Source organism: Lepus europaeus, chromosome 20, assembly GCF_033115175.1.
Source record: "Lepus europaeus isolate LE1 chromosome 20, mLepTim1.pri, whole genome shotgun sequence".
Classification (NCBI taxonomy): domain Eukaryota; kingdom Metazoa; phylum Chordata; class Mammalia; order Lagomorpha; family Leporidae; genus Lepus; species Lepus europaeus.
In genome coordinates, this window is record NC_084846.1 from 6,054,199 (window position 1) to 6,081,279 (window position 27,081).

At 57.1% G+C, this 27,081-nt stretch overlaps 1 protein-coding gene across 8 annotated transcripts in view; it reads right to left on the minus strand.

Moving 5' to 3' along the window:
• The window catches only part of GATAD2A (GATA zinc finger domain containing 2A), a 97,716-nt gene that overhangs the window by 25,532 nt on the left and 45,103 nt on the right, over positions 1–27,081 (minus strand). For 6 of the 8 annotated variants that reach the window (XM_062178308.1, XM_062178311.1, XM_062178312.1 and 3 more), the window contains one exon: positions 4,118–4,386. In XM_062178308.1, coding sequence (XP_062034292.1) covers positions 4,118–4,380 — 263 coding nt within the window. In that variant the 5' untranslated portion in view covers positions 4,381–4,386. The remainder of the gene's footprint in view (positions 1–4,117; positions 4,387–27,081) is intronic. The other 2 variants (XM_062178313.1, XM_062178310.1) reach the window with 1 other exon arrangement.

A 27,081-nucleotide genomic window follows, 5' to 3' on the forward strand; every position in this document is an offset into this window, starting at 1 on the left:
AAAGAAGAAAGGAACTGCCAACCCAGGGCTCCACGTCCAGCAAAGCCACCCTTCAGACGAGAAGGAAGGAAAGACGCTGTCACATAAACACCGCCAACAGCTCGCGTGTGGGTGAACAGAGAAGGCCCCGTTAAGCCATGTGGAAATGGAGCTGGGTTTACTACATGCAGAAACACAACATCCAGCAGGCTAGCACAACGAGGGAGAGGGATGAAGCACTGCAGGTGGGAGAGACGGGGGGGGGGGGGGGGCAGCCGACCCTGCTACGCTGTCTGTGTTGGCACTTGGCACGCTCCAAGTCATCCCCCGCTGCATGAAAGAAGGAAGGAGGGAGGGAGGGAGGGAAGGAGGGAGGGAGGGGAGGAAAGGAGGGGGAGGGGAGGGAGGGAGGGGAGGGAAAGAAAGGAAGGAAGGGAGAGATGGAGAGGGAAGGGAGGGAAAGAAAAAGAAACGGAAGGAAGGAAGAAAAAAGAAAGGCAGGAAACCATTTCTTGGTGATTTCAATTCACTCTTCTTTTAAAGAAAAAGGGAATTCTCCCCCTAAAAAGGCGCCTCTAATCTTCCTGACTCCACATGGGCTCCTAGGACACAAATGAGGCAGCGTGGAAGAGAAACACGGCAGTTTGGAAGAACGGCAAACAAAAATTCCAGGAACAGAATGCTACACAACACGGAGATGAACTAACTGCTCCACACTTCGGAGGGGGAGATGTCGCAGTGTTCAGTTAAAGTAAGAACAAAGGCTATGTGCTGTAGAATTCCATACGTACTCAAAACACAAAGGCAGGAAACACTGACCCAGCTTCAGACGTGAAGCTGCCCTGGGAGGTGGGGGGGGGCACACAGGGGCAGCATGGGAAACCACGTGGTGTGTACACGTGCTTTCACAGTTGGCTATACTTCAATTAAAACGTAGGGGCGAGGCCGGTGCTGTGGCATAGTGGGTAAAGCCACCGCCTGCAGTGCCAGCACCCCATTTGGGCTGCTGTTCGAGTCTGGGCTGCTCCACTTCCGATCCAGCTCTCTGCTATGGCCTGGGAGGGCAGCAGAAGATGGCCCAAGTCCTTGGGCCCCTGCATCCCTGTGGGAGACCCAGAAGAAGTTCCAGGCTCCTGGCTTCAGACAGGCATAGCTCCGACCATTACGGCCAATTGGGGAGTGAACCAGTGGATGGAAGACCTCTCTCTCTCTCTCTGCCTCTCCACTCTGTGTAACTCTTCCAATAAATAAATAAATAAATAAACAAATAAATAAATAAATAAATACCACGTTAGGGGCAGGCTCAGCCTAGCAGTCAGGACGCCCACACGCCGATTCCACGTACCCAGGGTTTGACCGCCAGCTCCACCTGCTGGTTTCGGCTTCCTATTAATGCAGACCCTGGAAGGCGGCAACGATGGCTCCATGAATTGGGTTCCTGCCACCTACGTAGGAAACCTGACCGAGTCCCTGGCTCCCGGCTTCAGCAAGACCCAGCCCTGGCCACTGCGGCCACTGAGGGGGTAAATAAACCAGCAGATGAGGGGTATCTTTATGTCTTTCCCTCTCAATAGATCAATATAAATAAAAATTAATTAAAATAGTTTTATCAGTCTTATAAGACACACTGAATCCAAAGCCAAAGGGCTTCAGCCTCCCTAACCCTCGTCTAGACACAGCTGAGCCCTGTGAGAGAAATGAACCCTAACCTGGAGACTGACAGAACCACCACACAGTGCTCAAGGGAGCCCCCCAAGGGGCATCCCCAGACACTCCCAACAGGGGTCCAGAGACTGCCCACTCCTCAAGCAGGAAACAGGGCCACTCACTCGGGCAGAAGGTGACCCTGCGACTCTGCTCCTCTGAGAACCGGGTGGGACCTCCATGTGGGAACTGGGGGACACCAATTCCCCCAGGGTGCGTGCCGCACCCTGTACAGACTGGAGGAGGGTTGGTGCTGGGGCTGATTCCGCGCGCAAGGCACCTGCCAGGCAGAGTGAAGAGACAGGGTGAGATCTCCACACAGGATCAGACGGGGAAACAAGACGTGAGCCCAGCTCTGCCTGGCGGCCTCCAAAGCCAGCCCTGTCCACTCTCACGCTGCTTCACAAGCAGGCTGGGCTGTGTCCAGTGCTCGAAAACCCCTATCCCAGTGCCTGCTCCTTTGTGTCCTAGACGTCACAATAGCATCCCATTCCACTCTAGGCTAACAACAGTCACCTCTGCCAGTGACAGCCACAGGCCTGACGTAGCCCCAGGCTCTGGCAATCAAGTCCCCACTCTTTAGGATTATCCAACATTAACCTCCTCCTGCCTATGCGGAGTCTGTGGTCTGCAAGCAGTTCCAAGTGTGGCAACGTTCAAGAAGCACTGGGGACCTCTGGCCCTTTAAGAGGTGGAGCCTAGTGGGAGGTCCTGGAAGGGCCTTGCCCATAGCAAGAGATTAAGGTGGATTTTTATTGGACCCCGGTCAGTTCTCACAGGAGGGCGGCTGTGAAAGGGCAGGCCTGGCCCTGCCCTGGCCTCCAGCTTGCACGCCCCCCCCACACCCCATGATGCCATGCAGTCAGGGGCCCTAGACAGAATCGGCACCATGCTGTTTGTTCAGACAGCAGCCTTCCACATGGTGAGCTAAATAAACCCTTCTCTTCGTAAGTGCCCTGCCTTAGGCATTTCAGACAGCAGACTCAAAACAGGGAGCATGGCGACTGCAGGAGGAAAGACACGCTGGGGTCCCAGGGATGCAGGGGGACCCAGCAGACCCCATGAAGGCAGGCCTGCCACTTGCTGATCACCCACCTGAGACGTCACAGGGACTGGAAGGGGCCTTGGCCCACTAGTGCCCTCTGAGGGGCTGCGGGAGGTACCAACGCAAGAGGCTTTTCTGGATGGCAAGACACAAAGTGTGGCTTCCAGAACCAGGCAGGGAGGTGGGGTCAGAGTTCACCATTTACCTCAAGCAGCTAAGAAATGCCAGGCCAATCTCTAAAGTGCTGAGGGTCCCAATGACCTGGCACCACAAGGGATTCCACGCTAAGAAGGGAGTCTGGGGGGGCCGGCGCTGTGGCACAGTGGGTAAAGCTGCCACCTACAGTGCTGGCATTCCATGTGGGCACCAGTTTGAGTCCCGGCTGCTCCACTTCCGATCCAGCTCTCTGTTGTGGCCTGGGAGAGCAGTGGAAGATGGTCCATGTCCTTGGGCCCCTTGCACCAGCATGGAAGACCTAGAGGAAGCTCCTGGCTCCTGGCTCCTGGCTCCTGGCTCCAGACTGGCGCAGCTCCAGCCGTTGCGGCTAATTGGGGAGTGAACCAGCAGGTGGAAGACCTTTCCCTCTGCCTCTCATCTCTCTTTGTTAACTCTTTCAAATAAATAAATGAATGCTTAAAAAAAAGAAGGGAGTTTGGGGCCCTTCTTGGGGGCCAGGCAACACCCACGGGGAGGGCTCTGGCAGACGGTGAAAGGCAGTGAGCCAGGGGCCACAGACGAGCTTGTTATAGGCCACCGGGGCTGCACCCGGGAGGCATCTGGGAGTGAACATCCTGGAGAACTCTGGGTGAGGGAGGGGCGATGCCGGGGTCTGAATTTTTCTTCACAGGCCAATAACGGTATTTGAATGGAGAACTAACACGGGAAACGGGAGTCTCTTTTCTTTCAAGCTTTCGCCTCAAGAACCTCACGAAGCTGAGTACCAGGGAATCTCCTGCAGTGAGCAGAGTTAGTAAGGCGAGGCCAGCAGAGCAGGCGGTGGGAGAGCGGACAGAGGAGACGCCGAGCTGGCTGTGTGGCCCTCTCCTCCCAGAGCAGCATGCTGGGCTCCTCACCCAGGAGAGGCGAGCGTCCCTGGCAACCCAACCTCCAGATACGGAAAGATACAACTGACCGAAAACCTCAAGTCTTCCTGCATACCGAAGCGCCGAGTCGGGACACACGGCAGCACACACACAGCGATTACGTGCTGACGGCAGGCACCACTCCAACCCCAGCCACGCGACGTCCAGGATCTGGGGTCCCAGCAAGAAGGTCCCCTGGCCAGTCCGGCACAGCTGCCAGTGGGGACAACGCTAGGGCACACAGACATCTGCACAGTTACCCATCAGCTGCTTCCCACAGGCCTGGAGCGTGGCTCCTCCCACTCACCTGTGCGAGGTGCGCATATCCACAGGCCCGTCGCCAGCTGGCCCTTCACCTCGGCCAGACACAGTCACTTCTGGTGCCCTCAGCAGTGCTGGGGCTGGGCCCGCTCCCGGTTCAGGTGTGACCCTCGAGGCTCCGTCAGTGTTGAAGTCTGAAGCCAACAAGCCTCTCTCCATCTTTATTTTCTTGCTCTCCGCATCGTCCTCTGCCGGGTCCCGTTCAAGCGTGCGTTTCTGACTCCGTGTCCGGCATGCTTCTTCCGTCATGCTGAACTTCGGGAGGAGAAGACACAACAAGGTGACTGGAGGCCACGAAGCCGGGACCTTCTCAGACAGCGCCGAGCACCTGCTGAGCGCCTGCCTGGCCGCTGTGTAGTGAGGGCAGAGGCAGGCAAGACCGACGCGGGGGCCCCACCAAAGCACCCCCAGGACATTTCTTCCCTGTCTCGGGGAAGCCAGAGCTGCAGGCCACCCTGTCAGGGGCCCTGACAGGAACAAAGGAAGGTGGCCGCTGAGCAGGGAGAAGAGGAAGCCTACGTGCTCCAGACAGAGGCAGCCTGGCCTATGGGTCTGAGCACCTGTACTGGATGGTGGTGGCTGGAACCCGGGGCAGGGGGTGACCGCGCTGTCCCAGGAGCGAGGCTGGGCCTGGGTCCAGCCCTGCCTGCACTGCAGTGACTCAGGCTGAACCCCGCTTCTCCCCTTCCCTGAAAGGCGGTGGGGGTCTTCTCACTCCCTGCTGACCTCTGAGGAGTGGGCAGTGGGGGCCACGCTTAACCCTTTGGGTGCCAGGCAGGTACACTTTGAGCAGGGCGGTGCCTGGCCCGTCGGTGTGCCACCACCCTGTACCTGCAGCACACACATATCTTGATTTAAAGAAGAAAGAAAAAGAAGAAAAAAACAGCTGAGTCAGTTTTTGATCCCATGACATCACTGGGCTCCACATGACCCTTCCCAGGATTCAGTCGGAGAGACAAAGCACTTTCCAGAAAACCAGTCTGAACCGGTTCCAGACAACACGCTGAAGTGTTGTTAACCCTCACAGAGACAGGAGGACAGCGCAGCATGTCTGTCTGCGGGAGGCGGCTGGCATTCCACAGCAGGGTCTGGGACACGGCGGTCTTAAAGGGGCCGCTCCGGGCTCCAGCCTCCAGCCTCGACGTCCCAAGGGGGGCAGGAGAAATGAGACCGGGAGAGGCAGGCTCTTCAAAAAAAAGTCAACCAGAGTTGACCAGGGGACAAAAAAAGAAACGTAGCTGCCAAGCTCCGCAACTCCTTCCCACGGCACAGGTGGCTCCCACGGCCACAGCCACGCAGACCGCGTCACGCCCGCCCTAGCCGAGCCTCTGCTTCCATCCGCGTCCTCACTGGCGAGCACCACCCTGGGACGGCCTGTCCTGGGTGAGGCCACCTTCCGGCGAGGAACGGGTCCCAGCACCACTGACGGGACACGCCGGGAGCTGACTCACTGGCAGCCTCTTTAAAACAGCTTATTTCACAAACGAGCCACAGTGCAGGGCCCTGCCCAAATGTGCCCTTCCGTGGACTCGGACTGCAAGGCAAGGAAGGGGCAGCTGTCTGGGACTCTGGAGCTGCAGGCAGAGGGGACCCAAGACTCTGCTATCACAGGAAGCCATGTCCCCCGGGGGTGCTCCTCACCGTGTCTGCATGGAGGGCAGGGGCTCAAGAACTACTCCCCACTGAGCACCACCTGGTACCATGGCTGACCCCTAACATGACCAGGCTGGTGTGTGTGAGGTCCCAGCCACATCTGTCACTCCCGTACCCCAAAGGCTCGGCCTGCAGCTGCCCCACGCCCCCATCCCTGCATGCCCACTCAGTTCCGTGACGTGTTCCTCCTCCAACTACGTGTCCTGGTCGTCAACCCTGTCCAGCCAGCTCACCGGCTACCTGTCCTGCCTGCCGAGGGCACACGGACAAGTCGCTGTTCTCAACTGGCAGCCATCCTCTCCCCTCTCACAGTAAAGCCCCCAGTCTGGCCTGGTGCCAACCGCGGGGTGGGGGGCCGCAGGTGGGTGGGGAGAAAAAACCACACCCCGACACACAGACCCCCGTATTTCCCACTCTGCCTCTGCTCCAGCCAAGAGGGGCCTCTCCCAGGGTAGCTCCATCCTTGTAAGCCCTGGGTTCTGTTCCACAAAGCTCCCTGGAACCCAAGATCCTACGTGACGTTCCCCCCAGACACCCAGCCCACAAGGGTGAGGCAGCCTGAAGAGCCTGCTGCAAGGCTGCACCTGAGAGGCCACACTTCCCTGTCGCTCCTGTGGGAGATCCAAGTCTTCTGCTTGCTCCAGTCCTGAGCAGGGGTCTTAGCCACCCTCATGTGGCTGCCCTCTCCAGCCCAGAGATCCCACCCTGGCCCCCCGAGCTGGTAGCTGGTGCAGGCCTCTGGCAGAGGGCCCAGGAGCCCACCGGCCTGTGCTTGATGCGCAGTGTCAAGGCAGCTCACTAAGAAACCAAAGCTCTGGAACTCAGCCAGCTCTAGGCTCAGAAGTGATGGCCGGCCTCACAATGCACACCCCGCCCGCCCGCCTGCCCTGTGCCTCTCCGAGCAGGGCCATGGTGGGGGTGGGGGGATGATCTGCTGTACCCCTCCCCCAACCTTGCGAGGGACAAGCACAGCTGGAGGGGCGGAGCCGGACGTGCAGAGGGCACAGCCACGGTGGTTACTGTGGGGCCTGCACAGGGCATCTGCTCCCGGGGAGCTGGGCAGGCGGGATCCTCACCCTAGCACACTAGGGCTGGCGGCCTCTGCAGCAGGACCAGGACCGAGGTGTGGTCGACAGAAAACCTCTCAAACCCAGCGAGGGGCTGCATCACCGACTGGCCAATCAGGATGCCTTTCGAACTCCCCAGCACAGAGGAGCTGAGCGTGGGGCGAAGGCAGCTGCTCCCCACAGAACTGCCTGCCCACCAAGAGCAGCCCCCTACTCAGGTCCAGTCCTGTGTTGCCTGCCACCTGCATGGGTGGGAACCGTAACAGCACCCGGCCCATTTTAACGGTGAGGGCACGAACCCCGGGCCTCCCCGCTACCTGAGGCCTAAGGACTGATCGCAGGCCCTCCTCACTCTCCTCACCCCAGGCCAGGCCTCTGGTGTCCCCTGGTCTCACGGGGCTGGCAGGTGAAGACACAGCCCAGGGTCCCCTCAGCCAGGGGCTGACCACACCAGGGGCCCTCACTGGCACAGCACAGCCCCAGAATGACAGGACCAGTGAGTCCCTAGTGGCATGCTGACGGGGGCGAGGCTCTGAGGCACACGCAAATTCCAATAGCCTCTCATCCAACAATGCCTCGTTTAATAAAATGCCACCATCCAACGGGGGAGAACCTGAGGCAGGAAGCACGATGCCTCGACAGGAAACAACTCTTTTAAAGAGGACAGGACTCAGGAGACCAGCAGAGAGAGCCAGCGGCACAGCCCAGGCCTGCACACCGGGAATGCTTTTAAAAAATTTGAACAGGCACAGATCATAAAGCCAAAGCCCTAGTCTTAGCATTCGCACTGTCTGTGCTACACCATGCTACCGATGTGGAGGCACTAACAAGAGCGACACACCCACCCCTCACTATCTGAACCCCTCCCTGCCCCAGCGTGGCCCACCCACATGCTGGGCAGCTCTGGGGAGCCAGCAGACACGGGCACAGGGGAGGGGCTGTGTTCAGTCTTTGCCTGAGCAACTGAGGTGGGGAGGAACAGACCAGGGGGGCAGGTCCGAGTGCAGCAGGGACAGGCTAAGGAGCAGGAAGCGCCTCTTCCCGTCAGGAAGGAAGCAGCCCGCGCGGCACTCAGGCGGACACGGGTCCAGGTGCCAGAGCAGCGCCAGAGGTCCACGCGGTGTCCACGTCCTGGTGCTCGCCGGGCTGGCGGCTGCGGCCCCGCTCCCAGCCCCCTTCATCGGCCGCCTGGACACAGGACCCTCGCACTCTCCCTGAGGCCGCACTGTGAGGGACCGCCCGAAGCTGCCCGAAGCTGCACCCTCAAGCAGCTCCGCACCTTGTTTACTTTCAAGAGAGACAGAGACAGAGAGAGAGAGATCTCTCCAGTCCACTATTCACTCCACAAATGCCTGCAATGACTGAGACTGGGCCAGGGCTGGAACCAGGAGCTTGGAATTCAATACAGGCCTCCTACGTGGGTGGCAGGGAGCCAGGTGCAGAGCCGTCACCGGTGCCTCCCAGCGGGCGCGTCAGCAGGAAGCTGGGGGCAGAAGCCAGAACCAAACCCTGGCACTACAATCTGGGACAGGCATCTAGTCTGCCGGGCTAAGAGCTTGGGTTCTTGTTGTCTTTAAAGCCCCATCCTCTGAGGAGTCAAACCCAGGTCCCGGGACGTGGCCCAGAGGCATCTGGGGAGGGGTCAGGAAAGGAGCAGCTGGGCCCAGTGTGGCGCCAGCCCCCCCCCCCCCCACGGGCACACATCTCCTGTGCAGAAGCAGCTTCGATCTGCTCCGGAGCGGGGCCGCGCCACTTCCTGACGCTCCTCTCTGCGCGCGGCAGAGTGGCCAGGACTCCGGAAGGAAGCCCTGCCGAAAACACCGGCTCTCGGCTCTTAAACAACGTCAGACCTAGGTAAGGCCAAGCAGGGACACAACTGAACTCGGCAGCGGAGCGAGGAAGAAGCCCACTTTCCGCAGCGAGTGAACCTGCTGCTGTTTGACTCCTTCTCCACAGGGACCGGTCATCAGTCTGTAGGCAAAGGCCTGAACCTATGGCTAAAATGACACCTCACCTGCTGACACAAGTGGGAGCCAGGCGGCAGGGCAGAGGGAAGGCCAGGGACAGGCGGTGGCCCCTCTACCAGGCAGAAGCACCTCCCCCCCCCCGCTGCTTACTGGAAATGTCCCCAGGGCTTACAATCCCCCCTCCCACACCACACACGACAGCCTCTGAAGCTCCGACTCTGGGCTCATCCCCACAGCCTCCCTCCTGCTAGGCCGGCGGCTGTGCTGTGGCGACAAGAGGCCACAGCACCCATCGCCAGGGGCCTGCGCCACTCTACAGCTTCCTCTGGCCTCCTGGCTCAACTCTAAAGCCTTCTGTCACGGAAGATTCTCTTTCCCATTCATGTTCACTTAACCTGTGTGGAACCAACAGTCCGGGTTCGGTAGGCTACTGGGTCAACCCTTCATGTGCACAGTCAGAGTAGTGACTCCTGGGGTAGCCCCACGGCGAAGCAAACAAGCGAAGAGCCTTCGTTAAAAGATCCTGCGCCCTTTCTGGAAGGCGTGCGGTCAGAGCCAGCCCTCCTAGACTGAGGCCAAGGAACCAGAGGCCACGTTCTAGGCAGCGGAGCAGCGTGGGTCAGCCCCTGAGCAGGGAGGTCTCGGGCCAAGGAACCAGATGCCTTGGTGAGTTCTGGGCGAGCCTCCCCACTCACTGCTGATGCTGGGGTCGCAGCCTTCAGAAGTCTGAAAGCCAAGCTGCCAGAGAGGCAGGATTTTCTCTTTCACACTCACACATCATCAAATGGTCCCAGCTCAGACGGTGAAGACACAGGGGACAGCCCTCCCCCTGCAGTGGTCTTAGGAGGTGACCGGCAGGGCGGAGGTACGTACTGGTCAGTGCTTCTGCCTCTCACACCCACCAAGGATGATAGGCTGAGAGCAGGACCCTTGTCACTGCCCCGATGGACTCCCAGCCCTGGGAAGGTGCCTGCCACACAACAGGTTCACAGCAAACGTTTCTTGTGTGAGCAGGTGCAGGCTGCACAGAGAGGCGACCTCAGGTGGTTCCTGGACCACACAACTCAGACGCCCTCGGCACTGGGATCCTCAGGTCTTGGATCTGTGTCTACTGCTTCTGTGTGAACAGAAACGTGCAGTCTCCCTGCAAAGCACTTCATGCCGCCCGCGTCACCTCAGCGACCCTCACAGCCACCTGTGACGTGGGGACCATCCTCAGATGGGGAAACGGAGGCACCAAAGGGTCTGGTGGCATGGAGGCGTGGCACAATGCTGGGAGCTGAAGCCCCTTCTGGTGGTGGCTACCAAATCACCAAATCACCCAGGCCCCGGAGCCAGACCTCCCGTTTCTGAAAGACCCGGAGCACATCATGTGTGGCGACATGGGCTCGACATCGTGCTCCACGTCACAGGGTGCAGGCAAGACACGCCTGATGACTTCACTGAGGGGCTGCAGAACGAGAGCATGCCTTTGGGGTCTGCCTCCAAGCCCAGGCAGCTCTGCGGTGGCGTAGAACACACAGAGGCCTCAAAAGTCACTGCAGGATGCGACACTGTGCAGCCCACACGACACCAAGCTCCAGGGAAACGTGGCTGCGGCACAGCACTCCAAAGCTTCACCTGTGGCATCGGAAAAGGCAGGACCCCATCAATGTGGCCAAGGAGATGCACGCATGTCCAACAACTGACAACACACAAATGCCACGCAACTCCGACCTCTCGGGGAGGGGTGACAGCAGGAGGCTTGGCTGAGCCCAGAAGGGGATGGGTGTGGCCCGAATGCCCAGGGGGCCTGGGTGGGGTTTGGTTGGAGACTGAGGTGTGGGCACTTGGACTCTCTGTCCTGACAGGTGGGACGAGTGGATCAGTCTAGTCTTACACGGATAGGCAATCATTGTTTCCAGCCCTGTGGGTCATTTAGTCTGTCACGAACACTCGGTCCTGGGGATCTGGCAGTACAGACTTTAATGGGTACAGCTGCATCCCAATAAAACTTTAACAACATGGGCTACCGGCCTGCAGGCCATACTTTCCCAATTCCCAGACAAGGTTTCCCCTCCAACTGTTCCCTAACACACCAACAGTGTTGTTACAAACAAGCCTATGGCAGAAGTGACTCCAGCGAAGAGTCAGTTTAAAGAGAGGCCTCGGGGGCTGGCAGGGTGGCACAGTGGATCAGGCCGCCCTTGGATCATGGACAGACTGGAGTCTCAGCTGCTTTGCTTCTGATCCAGCTCCCTGCTAAGGTGCCTCGTAAGGCAGGAGATGACGGAAGGCTCTGTGGGAGATGGCCCCGGGGGAGACCGGATGGAGTTCCAGGCTCCTGGCTTTGGCCTGGCCCAATTCCAGACATTGCAGAGTCACCCAACAGAGGCAATATCTCTTTATCTGCCTTTCAAATAAAAAATAAATTTTAAAAAGCACATGTCAGGAGGGAGGGGTTGAATGTATAAATTCAACCCAAGCCCAGGATGCAGGATTAACTTTCTTTTTTAAGATTTATTTATTTATTTATTTGAAAGGCAGAATTACAAAGAGAGGAAGAAGAGACAGAGATATTGCATCTGCTGATTCACTCCCTCAAATGACTGCAACGGCCAGAGCTGGGCCCATCCAAAGCCAAGAGGTTCCTCTTGGTCTCCCATGTGGGTGCCTGGGGTTCAAGCAGCGAATATGGTATATTAGCAGGGAGCTGAATCGGAAGCAGAGCAGCCGGGACTCAAACTAGGGCCCATACGAGATGGGGTGCTGCAGCAGTGGCTTAATCCACTGTGCCACAATGCTGACCTCCCAACTTTTTTTTTTTTTTTTAACGATTTATTTAATTTGGGAGCCGGCGCTGTGGCACAGCAGGTAAAGCTACTGCCTGCAGTGCCGGCATCTCATATGGACGCCAGTTTGAATCTCCGCTGCTCCACTTCGGATCCAGATCTCTGCTAAGGCCTGGGAAAGCAGTGGAAGGTGGCCCAAGTCGTTGGGCCCCTGCACCCATGTGGGAAACATGGAAGAAGCTCCTGGCTCCGGATCAGCCCAGCTCTGGCCGTTGTGGCCATTTGGGAAGTGAATCAGCAGATGGAAGATCTTTCTCTTCTTCTAACTCTGCCTTTCAAGTAAATAAATAAATCTTTTTAAAAAAAAAATGATGTGTTTATTTGAGAGGCAGAGGTAGAGAAAAGGAGATACAGAGAGAGAGCCTCTATCTGCCAGTTCACTCCCCAGATGGCAGTAACAACAAGGGCGAGGCCAGGCCAAAGGCAGGGACCTGGAACTCCCACCTGGGTCTTGTTAGTAAAATGGCGCACTTATCTGCGGTGCGATCTACACCCGACACCATCCTAGGCTCTAGCCCCCACTGCCACTGCTGGAAGCCAGGTGACCCCATGGCCCAACCACTGGTGTCAGCTCCAGCCCCATCTTCATGGGATTTGCTGCTCCTGCTTCCCTGCTCACCCCCAGAAAAGTGTCAAGAGGACCTGTTCCCGAACACATGGCTCTCCCTCCCTCTCTCTCTCTCTCCTTCTCTCTGCCTCTTGACCTCTTACACTCTCCTCCCTCTTTTCCTTCTTTGCCCCTCCCCTCCTGTCTGTCGGGTTTCCCCCCAATAAGCCCGTTCCCTTACTCAGGTGTTTGGTGTGTTTCAGGCAGCTTACAGGTCTCCCTGCAGGCCCATATACGTGGGCCATCTTCTGCTGTTTTCCTAAGTGCACTGGCCGGGAGCTGGATCAGAAGGGGAGTAGCAGGCGCCCATATGGAATGCCGGCACCACAGGTGGAGGTCGACCTGCTATGCCACAGTGCTGGCCTGCAAAGTTAACTCTTTTTTTTTTTTTTTTTAATTTATTTATTTTTTTGGAGACTGTTTATTTAGTTCTTTATTTGAAAGGCTGAAAAGGCCAGCGCCGCGGCTCACTAAGCTATTACTCCACCTGCGGCGCCAGCACCCCGGGTTCTAGTCCCGGTCGGGGCACCGATCCTGTCCCGGTTGCCCCTCTTCCAGGCCAGCTCTCTGCTGTGGCCTAGGAGTGCAGTGGAGGATGGCCCAGGTGCTTGGGCCCTGCACCCACATGGGAGACCAGGAGGAAGCACCTGGCTCCTGGCTTTGGATCAGCGCAGCGCGCTGGCCGTAGCAGCTATTTGGGGAGTGAACCAACAGAAGGAAGACTTTTCTCTCTCTCTCTAACTCTGCCTGTCCCAAAAAAAAAAAAAAAAAGATTTACTTATTCATTCAAAGCCAGAGTTAGAGAGAAAGAGAGAAAGCGAGAGAGAGAGAGAGGAGAGACAGAGACCGGTCATCACTGGTTCACTCCCCAAATGCCTCCACAGCTGGATCTGAGCCAGGCCTAAGCCAGGAGCTTCTTTCACTTTCAGGTCTCCCACGTGGGTGCAGGAGTCCAAGCACTTGGGCCATCTGCCACTGCTTTCCCAGGTGCATTAGCGGGCAGCTGGATCAAAATCGGAGCAGTCAGGGCACAAACCAGAGCCCAGATGGGATGGCAGGACTGCAGGCCGTGGCTTAACCTGCTGCGCCACAATGCTGGCCAGCCCCCAAAACATTCTTTAATGCAAAGACAGGTGACAAAATCCATGAGAATATCAATTTATAAAAATCAGAGACGTGACCAGCCAATTCTCCGTCCTGTTTAAGGACTCAGCTGTTCCTTGCTAGGCTTCTCCCAGGGGCAGTCTCACTGGTGGCCTCCAGCAGTCACGGTGCCTGAGCCTCAGCCCTCAGCCCCACAGGACGCCGAGAGCACCAAGGCCAGCGGGGAGCAGACGGGGACACACAGCATCTCAGCCTCCAGGACAGCCTGGCACACGTGTGCACTCACACATTCACGGGGACCAGCACACAGCTGTTCTTATCCCTCCTCCCACTTCAAACTTTGCCCAATTATCTCAGGAAAGTCCTTTCTTCTCTGCTCAATTCTGTGCAGAAGACCAGCAGCCGTCAGGGTCCACACAGCTGCTCGCCCATCCCAAGAATCTGGAAAGCCAGGAGTATGAAGATGAACTCTGGCCCGGGGGCTGAGGCAGGCTGCAGTCTCCTGTCGTCCACCCCCCTCCTGCTTCTCGGCCCGACATCCTCACCTAGCAGGAGCGGCAGGACGGCTGCAGACTGCCAGCACGGCAGCCTCGCGCGTGTCTGCCCCCTCCTCCCAGAGGCCCAACCACCACCGCTTATCCACGCGTGAGCTCAGCACAGGGAGTCCGCTCGGTGCTGGACGCCCAGGACAGCGCTTCTCCCAGCCCCCGGGCCCTCAGGCTCCTCCCCTCGCCAGCCCTGACAGGACAGGGGACCCCGAGGTGCTTCCTGTGGAGGGTGAGCCGAGGAGCAGCAACCCGGGGGCCGGCCTCTACGGAGCACAGACCTGGCGAGGGCCGCGAGGGGCCGCGAGCACCATCACCGGTTCACTGCAGACCAGCCCTGGGGAAGGAGTCCGAAGAAGAGGTGGGACAGGATGATACGTCCCCCAAAAGGCAGAGGAAGGCAACGGATAGGGACTCAACCTTGAACCACTTTTTCTAAAATGTGATGAGGCCGCTTAGAAGGAAACAGCATCTGGGAACAGAGGCCACTTGTACGCGTTCAGCGTGAGAGACAAACAACGAAGAACAAGCATGGAGACAAGGCCTCCTCGGGGGTTCCCAGTGCTCAGGGCACCTGGCAACCGAGGCAGGCTGGGGGCCTGATGCCCCTGGCTTGTGGGAGTGGGGGGAGGCCCTGAGAGCTGGAAAGCAGCAGAAACGCCTGCAATTCAGCTGAGGCGTCTCCCTTCACACCACCCAGACGCAAATCCCGAGTTCTCCGTCCCAACCTTCCGGGGCCAGACGCGACTTCCTAGTGCATGAGACACAGAAGAACTCACGGGGAGAAGGTAAGGTCGGGAGCAGGGATCTGCCTCCCGCCAAGGGCCACTGTGACGGGGCTGGATGATGTCCCTCCCCACTATCCATCTAGAAGGTCGATGACTCACCTAACAAAAACGTGCGCCCATCACCCAGCAGTGCAGGGAGTTCCAGGCCAAGTCAGACCCATCCCCTGATCCAGAACGAGCCAGAGATCAGGCTGAGGATGAGAGGAGGAGGTGGGGGCCGGCACTGTGGCGCAGGGAGTTTCGCCGCCATCTGCCAAGGCAGCATCCTATAAGCACCAGTTTGAGTCCCGGCTGCTCCACTTCCAATCCAGCTCCCTGCTAATGTGCCTGGGAAAGCAGCGGGAAATGGCCCAGCTGCTTGGGCCTCTGCCACCCACGTGGAGTTCCAGGCTCCTAGCTTCATCATGGCCCAGCCCTGGCTGCTGTAGTCATTTTGGGAGTGAACTGGTGGATGGAAGACACACATACACACCGTGCCTCGTAACAGCCTATAAAACAAATCTTGACAGACAGACAGAAAGGGGTGGGGGTTGGTTTGCTGTAGTGGTTAAGACACTGTACACGTCCCACACTGGGTGCCTGGTTTTGTGTCCCAGTTTCCTATTCATGCACATCTGGGAGGCAACAGGTGACAGCTCAAGTAGTCGGGCCCCTGCCACACACAGGGGAGACCAGACTGAGCTCCTGGCTCCTGGCTTCAGCTTGACTCAACCCTGCCTAGGGCAGGCATTCCGGGAAGTGAATCAGCAGATGAAAAGATCCCTTTCTGTATGTGTCTGCCTCTTTGCCTTACAATTAAATAAAATCGTGAAGACTATTGTTAAAAGGAAAGGAGTAAAAAGAAATGCCCCCCCCCACCCCGAGTTTCCAGCTTATAAATAAATGCACGTTGGGGCGTAGCAGGTAAAGCGGCCATCTGCAGTGCCAGCCTCCCATATGGGTGCCAGTTCAAGTCCCGGCTGCTCCACTTCTGATCCAGCTCTCTGCTACGGCCTGGGAAAGCAGTGGAAGATGGCCCAAGTCCTTGGGCCCTGCACCTGTGTGGGAGACCCAGAAGCAGCTCCTGGCTCCTGGCTTCGGATCAGTGCAGCTCCGGCTGTTGCAGCCATTTGGGGAATGAGTCAATGGATGGACGACCTCTCTCTCTCTTTCTCTCTCTGCCTCTCCTCTTTCTGTGTAACTCCAACTTTCAAATAAATAAATCTCTTTAAAAAAAAAAAAATAAGCGCACATCTACAATCTGATATTTTTTACACTCTTTTGGGGTGGGAGTGGGTATATTTAACAAAATTACCCTGTAGAGCAGATTATCACAGAAACTTTAACGTTCCCAAGTAAGTCACCACTGACATTTAAAAAAATAAATAAAACCTTGATGCTCAAAGTGAACGCGGGACTCATCGAGCCTGTGCAGGGAGGGCAGCCCTGGCTTGCTGGCTCCGTGCAGAACAAGGCAGCTCTCACACAGACTCGACAAAGTGGTCAGCTCACTAGTTCCCAAAGGGCTCTAGCCACAGTAACCAGAAGCCGCCGGCACACCTGGCCACGCCCACTCGAGGGCCACCTCCCTCTCTAAAGCCATCTGGGGGAACACTGGAGAAGCATGGTTCCCACCCCGGGAAGCCGGAACCCGGCAGAGGGTTACGCTTTGGTCTTCCCCTAAGCGCAGACGCACACTGAACACTTCTGCCAACGGGGACACTACCGCCGACACACAAGCCACCAGAAGCCCCCACGACCACAAGCTGCTCCTTCACACACGGGTCCTTGTCCTGTGGGCGCCCCTTCTGGGTAACATGACAAGAACCAGCCACCAGGGAAAGTACACCCAAACGGGTCACTGGCCCGTGGGGAGACAGAAGCAGCACGTGTGAGGGCTCAAGCGGAGATCAGCACCTGGCTTCTGTGAGGGACATCCCGGAAGCGCTGGGGGCCCAAGGCCACCCACCTGAGACCACACTGAAACAGCCTCACGGCCAGGGCCTTCATCTGCAGGGGCCTGGGCCGAGCGACAGAGCGTGCGACACAGAAGCAAAGGTGCCTCCCACGAGGGGAGGGAGGCGGGGACACGGTCCCTGAGGGCCTGCGCTACTCCCCCTCCCTCCCCCTCCCGTGCCGTCTCTCCTGGCTGACTCCTGTGGAGGAGAGCGCCTGCCACTTCCGTGCCATCAGCGATATCACAGCACAAAATGGGAGCCTCAGCCCTTCCAGGGCCACACACTCCCTCAGGGCCCGGCCAGCTCCATCAAGGCCTACGGCTGGGAACGACAAGGGAGGCTTCACACAGAAAGCTCCAGGAAGGGCCAAGAAAGCCATCTCGGCTCCTGGGAGGCAACGCTGAGCCGGCGACTGGAGAGTGAGGGGACCAAGCGTGCCCCTCACCACTTCGTCCGGCACCCAGCCACATGGCGCTGCCTCTGGCTACAGGCCCTGCCCAGGCTCACTCGGTCAAGTCCCTCCCTCAAGCATCCTGGGGCAACACGGAATCTCAGAAAGCCTACTTCCAAAAGGACTCCCAAGGCACAAGTGTCTGGACTCAATGCAGCCCTTTGGGCTTGAAAGCCTGCAGCACTGCACAGCCTTAGGAGCTGGGCGAGAACTCCCCCGCCCACTCCATCTTTGGCAACCTCTGTCCCTGTCCCCAACACAACCACCACCCTGCTCTCGTTCTCACCGACATTTTGGCTGACCAGTTCAGGACCTCAGGACCTTTGCACCTGACCTGCCTGAAGGATGTCCCCCGTCCCCGCAGAACTCAGGGGCAGTATACAAAGTGACAACGCACCTGCCCCCACACGCGTTCCCACGGCACGCGTCTCAGCGGCCTTCCTGCCCAGCGTCTCCTGACATTCTGTTCAGTGCCATCTCTGTGTCTCCGTCCCCACGCGGGCACCACGCTCGGTACACCAGAGCTGAGGGACACACAGCTGCCATGCAGATCACACACAGCACTTTCAGAATGCCCACCACACACCTGCCACCCCCTTTCCTGGCTAAACGAGCCGGAACTGTTGATCAAAAACCCAACTAAACCCTTAGGCTTATATGAAAATTAACTCAAAATAGACCAAATACCTAAATATTTAGAGCTATATCTATTTAAAAAAACACTACGGGGGCTGGTGCTGTGGCACAGTGGGTTAACGCCCTGGCCTGAAGCCCATATGGGTGCCAGTTCGAGTGCCATCATGTTCCGATCCAGCTCTTTGCTATGGCCTGGGAAAACGGTGGAAGATGGCCCAAGTCCTTGGACCCCTGCACCCACGTGGGAGACCCGGAAGAAGCTCCTAGCTTCAGATCAGCCCAGTCCTGGCCACTGCATTCATTTGTGTTGTGAACCAGCAGACAGAAGACCTTTCTTTCTATCTCTCCCTCTCTCTATAACTCAACTTCTCAAATAAAATCTTTAAAAAAAAAAAAAAAAGTTAGAGGAAAATAGGGGTACAATTTCATGGCCTTGGATTTGGCCATAAGAACTGAAAGAACACTTAACAAGGAAAGAAAAAAAAATGACTCTTTTTGAACTGCATCAAAATGAAAAGATTTTTTAAATATTTTACTTATGGGGCTTGCACTGTGGCATGTGGCACTAGCATCCCATGTGGACGCTGGTTCAAATCCTGGCTGCACCATTTCTGATCCAACTCCTTGTTAATGTGCCTGGGAAAGCAGCAGAAGATGGCCCAAGTGCTTGGGCCCCTGCCACCCACATGGGAGACCTGGAAGAAGCTCCTCGTTCCTGGCTCCAGCCCAGCCCGGCTACAGCTACTGCAGCCATTTGGAGATTGAATCAGTGGATGGAAGATTTCTCTCTTTGTCTCTCTCTCCACCCCCCTTTTCTCTGTACCTCTGCCTTTCAAATAAATAAGTACATCTTAAAATATATACAAAGGCAGAGGTACAGAGGGAGAAGAAACGGCTATAACTGGACCAGTCTGAAGCCAGGATCCAGAACCTTCTTCCATGACTCCCACGTGGATGCAGGGGCCCAAGCACTTGGGCCATCTTCCACTGCTTCCCCAGACACATTAGCAAGGAGCTGGATTGGAAGTGAAGCAGCCGGGACTCAAATTGGCACCCACACGGGATACGGATGTCGCAGGCAGTGGCCCTAACTGCTATTCCACAACGCCAGCCCCGAAGTGAAATCTTCTTATGGGACTGGCATTTGGCACAGCAGTTAAAATACTGCTTGGGATACCAATGCCCCACACAGAAGTGCATGGGTTTCAGTATCAGCTCCGCTTCTAATGCAACTTCTTTTGAATGTATACCCTGGAGGCTGGAGGTGAAGGCTCAAGTATGTGGATCTTTGTCACCCAGGTGGGAGACCCTTGGAGCTCTTGGCTCCTGGCTTAGGCCTGACCCAGCCGTGTGGCTGTTGGGAGATATCTGAGGAGTGACCCAGACAATGAAAGATCTCTCTCTCCCTCTCTCTGCCACTTTTCCTTCTAAATAAATACTTTTTAAGAAACAGTCATTCGAGGTCATAGGGGAACCACACTTATGAATGAATCAGTGCCATTCTCATGGGGGTGAGTCAGTCGTCTTACCAGTGAATTATTTTTGTTTTATTCAGGAACCATTTTTCATGAAAATGCATAGACTCATTTTCCACTCTTTAACGTCACATTCAACAATCAGCAAAGACACCCCAGGGAGTGAGCAGAGAGAGAGGGAAGGGTGCCCGAGCCAGCCCCAGGGGGAAAGGGGCAACAGCACACAAGGCACAGTGACTGGCACCAAGGGGCACACAGGGCTGGACAGCTGGAGGAGGGGCACACGGCACCTAGGCAGGTGGGGCTTCCCTCAGCCTAGGGCTGGGGTACCTCGAGGCCAGGCTAGGCCAGTATGGTCCAATCCACAGCGGCCTTTCTGTGGTCGCTGAGTCTGAGTGCTTCGGTGGAAGCAGGGGGGAGTGGCCGGGGGGAGTGCACGGCAATATTTGCTGCCCACAGCACCCCTGACGGAGACACCCAGTTTCTAGGGCAGGTGGCGATGGAGACAGCCAGTGACTGGGGGCTTCTGAATGGGACGCTGGAGCCCAAGTGACCACAGGAGGCCTTAGGGGCCAGGGAAACAATGGGCCTTCTCCCTGCCAGTGGCAGGTGAGCAGAATGGCACACAGTCTGTCCCTCTGTCACAGGAGAGCTGCAGAATCCCTGTGTGAGAGTGGACTGATGACAGGGGCGCTCACGCCTACCTCCTGAAACCCTTGGCAGATGCCAACACCACGCTCCTGGACTCCAGCCCCCAGAACTTGAGTGAGCCAAAACAAACTTCTGTGCTTCATAGATTACCCACTCTCGGGCGTCCTGTTACAGCAACAGACAGGACAGACAGGGTGCTGCACACTCTGGAGCTGGAGTTAGAGTGACGGCTGCACAACAGTGTGATGTGTTAAATACCACTGAATTCTGCAATGTAAAACACTTAACATGGTGACATTTACATTAGGTGAATTTCACTTTATTTATTTATTTATTTTTGACAGGCAGAGTTAGACAGTGAGAGAGAAACAGAGAAAGGTCTTCCTTCCGTTGGTTCACCCCCCAAATGGCTGCTACGGCCAGCGCTGCACTGATCCGATGGCAGGAGCCAGGTGTCTCCTCCTGGTCTCCCATGGGGTGCAGGGCCCAAGCACTTGGGCCATCCTCCACTGCACTCCCGGGCCACAGCACAGAGCTGGACTGGAAGAGAAGCAACCGGGACAGAATCCAGCGTCCCGACCGGGATTAGAACCCAGGGTGCCAGCACCACAGGCAGAGGATTAGCCTAGTGAGCCACGGAGCTGGCCTACTTTTTTTTTTTTTTTAAGAGGCACGGGGCTTAAAAAAAAAATTCTAGGGCCAGCGCCGCGGCTCACTAGGCTAATCCTCCGCCTTGCGGCGCCGGCACACCGGGTTCTAGTCCCGGTCGGGGCACCGATCCTGTCCCGGTTGCCCCTCTTCCAGGACAGCTCTCTGCTGTGGCCAGAGAGTGCAGTGGAGGATGGCCCAAGTGCTTGGGCCCTGCACCCCATGGGAGACCAGGAGAAGCACCTGGCTCCTGCCATCGGATCAGCGCGGTGCGCCGGCCGCAGCGCACTACCGCGGCGGCCATTGGAGGGTGAACCAACGGCAAAAAGGAAGACCTTTCTCTCTGTCTCTCTCTCACTGTCCACTCTACCTGTCAAAAATTTAAAAGAAAAAAAAATATTCTAATCTTAACAGCCATAAGTCCATCCAGAGATGCCAAACAGGACAGCAGGGCTACCCCAACCCCAAGAGCACATAACTCGGTCCCCAGAGCACCAGGGCTGGCAGCCTCCCTTCCATGTGCTGTTAATCGTGAGTTCTCCCACCGACTAGGAGGCCATCCAGAGGGGAATTAAAAACCTTCTCTCAGGGGCTGGCACTGTGGTGCAGCGGGTCCTGGCCTGAAACGCCGGCATCCCATAGGGGAGCCGGTTCTATTCCCAGCTGCTCCACTTCCGATCCAGCTCTCTGCTATGGCCTGGGAAAGCAGTGAAAGATGACCCAAATGCTTGGGCCCCTGCACCCACGTGAGAGACCCGGAGGGATCTGGCTTCAGATCGGCGCAGCTCTGGCCGTTGCGGCCATTTGGGAGTGAACCAGCGGATGAAGACCTCTCTCTCTCTCTGTAACTCTTTCAAATAAATGAAATAAATCTAAAAAAAAAAAAACCCTCCCAGTCAGTGGCCAGCGCCTCAACGTCATGACACAGGACACCTGGGACCACACACTGATGAGGAGCCCAGTCTCAGGGGTTGGGGTCACACAGGCCACCGCCCGCAGAGCATGATCGAAGCAAGGCCTTGTCACGGTCCCGTGCACACCGCCAGGGATGTGCCACAGACCTCAACTCCACAGAGTGTTTTCTTCTGCCACTCATCCAAACTCCTGCTTACCTTTCTGCAACGGGCCAGTGCTGACATCCCTGGGGGTCACACGTCCCACTCAGAGCAGAACAACATGGGGCTGGAAGGATGACAGGCACAGCACAGGCCCAAGAGACAAAGGGATCGTCCCTCCACCTCGTTACCTGGCCCTGTAGGTCACAACCTGGAAGGACTACTTTTCGTGACATGAAGCTCCACTGAGAACTGAGTAACCGCCTACTTTATCCATCCACTCCTGACTGGTCACAACCACTGTGGACAGATGATGCCAGCGGCGAGGCGGGACTGGTCTATAATCAAAACTCTATGGAGACCAGCATTGTAGCATAGCAGGTTAAGCCGCCTGTGACACCTGCATCCTGCACGGGTGCCAGTTTCAGTCCCAGCTGCTCCACTTCCGATCCAGCTCCCTGCTAACAGCCTGGGAAAGATTGGAGGGTGACCTAAGTGCTTAGGCCCCTGCACCCGCGTGGGAGACCCCAAAGAAGCTCCTGGCTCTGACCGGCCAGCCCTGGCCACTGCAGCCATCTAGCGAGTGAACCAGCAGGTGGAAGATCTATTTCTCTCTCTCTGTAACTCTGACTTTCAAATTAAAAAAAGAAGACAGAAAAGAAAACCCTAACTTCCAACAGAATCAGACCGAGCACGCTGGCGTGCAGCAGCACCTCTGGCGAGGTGAGCGCCAGCTGTGGGGGGCTCGGTCTGACAGCACCGTCGTCATCTCTGCCAGGCACATCAGCCAGGCCCGCCTCCATGTGCCTCAGCCTCCTCACCTGTGGGATGGGTGCATCCCAGGCTTACGGCGGACACTCTCCAAAGGCGCCCTGAGGCATAAGCACGTGGGCGCGGCTAGCACAGACACGGCGAGTGGCGAGTGTCGCAACGCCAGGCTGCCCAGCAGGTTCAGCCACAGGCCACGGCCCCTCTGCTGCAGGCCTTGTGCTTCAACTGAAAGCACCTGCAAGCAGCCTAGACCCCAACTCGGGCGAGCTGCCCGGCTGCCCTGCCCTGCACGATCTGCGCCATGAAGCTCCGAGGTGCAAACCAATTTTTTATTTTGTTTACAGAGATCTCCCACGTGTTCGTCCATTCCCCAGAAGACCGCGACAGCCGAGGCTGGGCCAGCTTGCAGGCAGGAGCCAGAGCGCCCCCGGGGACTCCACGCTGCCCCCCAGGGTGTGCACGAGCAGGAGCGCTGCAATGGAGCTGGGAGCTGAGCTCGAGCACTCCAGCACGGGATGTGGCCATCTCGAGGGCGACTTAACTGCTGTGCCGAATACTTGCCCCAACCCCTATTTTTTTTCTTTATTCGACAGACAGTAAGAGAGAGAAAAAGAGACAGAGAGAGAGAGACAGAAAAGTCTTACTTCCGTTGGTTCACCTCCCAAATGGCCGCTACAGCCAGAGCTACGCTGATCTGAAGCCAAGAGCCAGGTGCTTCCTCCTGGTGTCCCATGTGGGTGCAGGGGCCCAAGCACTTGGGCCATCCTCCACTGCCTTCCCGGGCCACAGCCGAGAGCTCATATGGGATGCCGGCGCTGAAGGCGGAGGATTAACCAGTGAGCCACGGCGCTGGCCCCCTCACCCCAATTTTTAAACTTTACTTTAGGGGCTGGTACTGTAGTGTGGCGGGTTAGAGCCCTGGCCTGGAGGGTAAAACAGAGAGAGATCTTCCAGCTGCCGATTCACTCCCCAAATGGCCCCAACAACAACCAGGACTAGGCTAGACTGAAGCTAGGAACCTGGTACTCCATTCGGGTCTCCAGGTGGGTAGCAGGAACCTACGTACTTATGTCATCATCCGCTACCTTCCCAGGCACATCAGCAGGAAGCTGGATCAGAAGCGGAGCAGCTGGGATTAAACTTTCATATTTTTATTTTTGAAATTTGCTTATACATCTAGTATTAATCCCTCAAGCATAGTTAATATATTCTTGTCAAAAATGAAAACTATCTTACCGATCACCTATAAGATTGCATGTTTTAAAAATACTTCATTCTGGCCGGCGCCACAGCTCACTAGGCTAATCCTCCGCCTGCGGCACCGGCACCCCGGGTTCTAGTCCCGGTCAGGGCACCAGATTCTGTCCCGGTTGCTCCTCTTCCAGTCCAGCTCTCTGCTGTGGCCCAGGAAGGCAGTGGAGGATGGCCCAAGTGCTTGGGTCCTGCACCCACATGGGAGACCAGGAGGAAGCACCTGGCTCCTGGCTTCAGATCGGCGCAGCACACCAGCCATAGCGGCCATTTGGGGGGGTGAACCAATGGAAAGAAGACCTTTCTCTCTGTCTCTCTGCCTGTCAAAAAAAAAAAACAAAAAAAAACTTCCTTCTATATACAAGGACAAATGCTTACAGGGTCACACGCTGGGATTACACTTTTCAGTATGGAACATTTCAAACATGCCCACAGATGTGAAGAGAATGGGAAGACGGGTGGCACGCGGCGTGAGCCCAGGTCCCAGTCTCTCGGACCAGCCTCGTGCCTTCCACCTGCTGCTCCTCGCCCACCCCTGCTGGTCCCATGCAGGTGCCCACGAACGAAGGAGTCAGTCTGTGTCCACACAACCAGTGAGTGCCACGACACCGTCCACAACTTAACCACATGTCCACTGTGCACATGCAGTCGCATCACTCCACAGTAGGCAGACAGGATCCCTCACAGCCACAGGCGCACGCGGCCATGTCCTTGGTCACACTGTCCTGGGCCACACTGCAGGGCGTGTGCACTGGGCGCCCTGGGGGACAGCGCTGCCCTGCCTGGGAGGGACATCCGCCCTCTCCCCCAGCTCGTCCTCCACAGGGACAAGACAAATGCCGCCGCTTCCCACGGACAGTCTCCACAGGGCACAGCCGAGTCTTTCCTGTCCTGCCCGTGGGTTCTGAACACCTCGGCGCAGGGACGGGGCGAGTTCGCTCACCCTCACCTATCCCAGCCCTGGCCAAGGGGCCCGCTGGGTCCTTCTGACACAGCCCAGGTAGCACCTTACACAATCGCGACACTCCCAACACAGATTTAGAATTAAATGCTTTACTTAGGCGCTGTGACTTTATATCTGCATTTTTCTTTCATGCTGAAAACTTCCTTTCTTAGAAACATTAACTCCTTGTCTTCTCCTGCAACACCCGACTGGAATAATAATGTACTGTTATCCTGGAACCAAAACTGTGAATCCTAAGAAACAGACTAAGGTTTTTTGTTTTAAACTTCTGTTTGCCCTTAGGGTTTCCCTCACTAACAGATGCACAGTCCAGCTGCTCACTGGACTTTGAAGTCACGGGAAACGAACCCCCCCCCCCCCCCCCGCCGAGGGTAAGCCACCAACTGAGCACCCTCAACGGGCACCCAGGTCCACACACTGCGCTCTGCCCCTGAGTCTGTGAGAAGCTCTACTGCCACCACCACCACCAGCCCAGCTTCTGCCCAGTGATCATGGACATATAACGAGCACACAGAGCTCCAAGGACAGGAACGCTCTGGGAAGGTATCTGACGCCGCGGTTCAGTCGGGACTCGGGACATACACATTCCATACAGCAGAGCCTGGTTGGAGACCCAGTCACTCCACTTCTGACCCAGTTTCTTGTCAGTGTGCACCCTGGGAGGCAGCAGGTGATGGCTCAAGTACTGGAGCTGCTGTCACCCATGTGGGAAACCTGAAAGGCTTTGGCCTGGTCCAGCCAGGCTGTTGCGTGCATTGGGGAAACGAACCACAGGATAGAAGATCTCTGTCTACCTTCCAAATGAAAATAAGTAAGTAAAAGTTAGAAGAAACAAAGGGAGGCCGGTGCTGCGGCGTAGCAGGTAAAGCTCCCGCCTGCAGTGCCGGCATCCCACGTGGGCACCAGTTCAAGTCCCGGCTGCTCTACTTCCCATCCAGCTCTCTGCTGTGTCCGGGGAAAGCTGTAGAAGATGGCCTCAGTGCTTGGGTCTGTGCACCTGCGTGGGAGAACCAGAGGAAGCTCCTGGCTCCTGGCTTCGGTTGGTGCAGCTCCAGCCACTGCAGCCAACTGGGGAGTGAACCAGCGGATGGGAGACCTCTCTCTGTCTCTGCCTCTCCTTTCTCTGTGTAACTCTTTCAGATAAATAAGTAAATCTTAAAACAAAGAAGCAAAGGAACACTCCCTCAGAGGAGACCAGGGGCCCCAGCGCCGTCTCCACTCCTCTTCCTGGAGGGACCCTGTGCTTTGCTTCATTTCTGCCGCCAGTTTAAAAGCAGGAATACCGCACAAGCACACCGACGCCAGCACCCCCCTCCTCGTTTCAGCAGCTCTTCTTTCCGCTTGCCATCGGCCCACTAATCCCGACCACATGGCTCACGAAGACATCCTCGCCTTCTCCCTTCGCTCGGGACCCCAGCTCCACCCGGACAGCACATGTGCACCGTTCCCAGCCTTGCTGTCTGAGTGTTGCGCAGAGCGGCTCCTCGCCGCCCTCCCTCTGGGGTCCGTTTCTAGAGCTAGAACAGCCAGAGTGAAGGGCCAACGCACAGGCAGTTCTGCTGGCTAGCGTCAACCCCACTCCAAGGAGTCGGGAATCCCAAAAGGAACTACAGCAGTACCCAATCCCATGACCACAACCGTGCCCACCTCTGGTCTGACCAAGAGCTCAGAGAGGGCCCGGTGAAGCTGCAGCGTGCCTGACTGCTACCGTCAGTGTCAGCAGCACTCACACTCGGGCCACGGGCCACTGGCTTGACTTCCTACAGCCACACCCAGTTTTGATCCTAACCCTAGCACAAGGGCTAGCACGGACCTGTGGGACAAGCAGTATCCCTGCCGTCCACTGGCCTGAGCAGAGCCTGACCCACCTGCTCAGGAACACGCAGGCACGTGGCGGGGCGCTGAGTGCACTGTTCAGTGCCTCGCGGGGAGCCAGCCCTCCTCCTGCCCTGCTCCTCCTCTGTGCCCACCCGGTCTTGGGGCAGGAATGGGAAGGCCCAGGTGAAGAGGCCCGAGAGCAGGTGTCGGCTAGTGCTGACCAGGAAATAGCCCAGGAGGCCCAAACCTGCAATCAGTCATATGCTGGGCTGACTTACACCCCACCTACCTACCAGCCTGAAAACCCCGGCGTGCAGAGCGTGGGGAGAACAGGCCTCTGGGAGTTCCTCTCTGAACCCCCTCCCGCTACGGCTGTGCCTTCCCTGCAGGCTGCTGACGGGGACAAGAGCTTCCCCCCCACTCACTCAAGAACGACCTACTGCTCAGGACCTGTACTTCCGAGTTAGGAAAGGGACCCACAGAGGCACAGGTGCCAGGCGTGGGACCTGGAAAAGCCTCGAGCAAGTCCCACTGCCCTCAGACAGCGCCCTGGGAAGCCGGGTGAGGGGCAGGCCACACCTCCACCCCAGGCCCCTGGGCTGCAGGGGCTTCTCCCAACAGCACAAACACCAGAACAGCTGTGGCTGTGGGACTCCGAGTCCCTGGTCCTCCTCTCTGTCTCTGTCATGTCTGACACGCCCAAATGGCAGTGACGGCACACTGGCACCAGC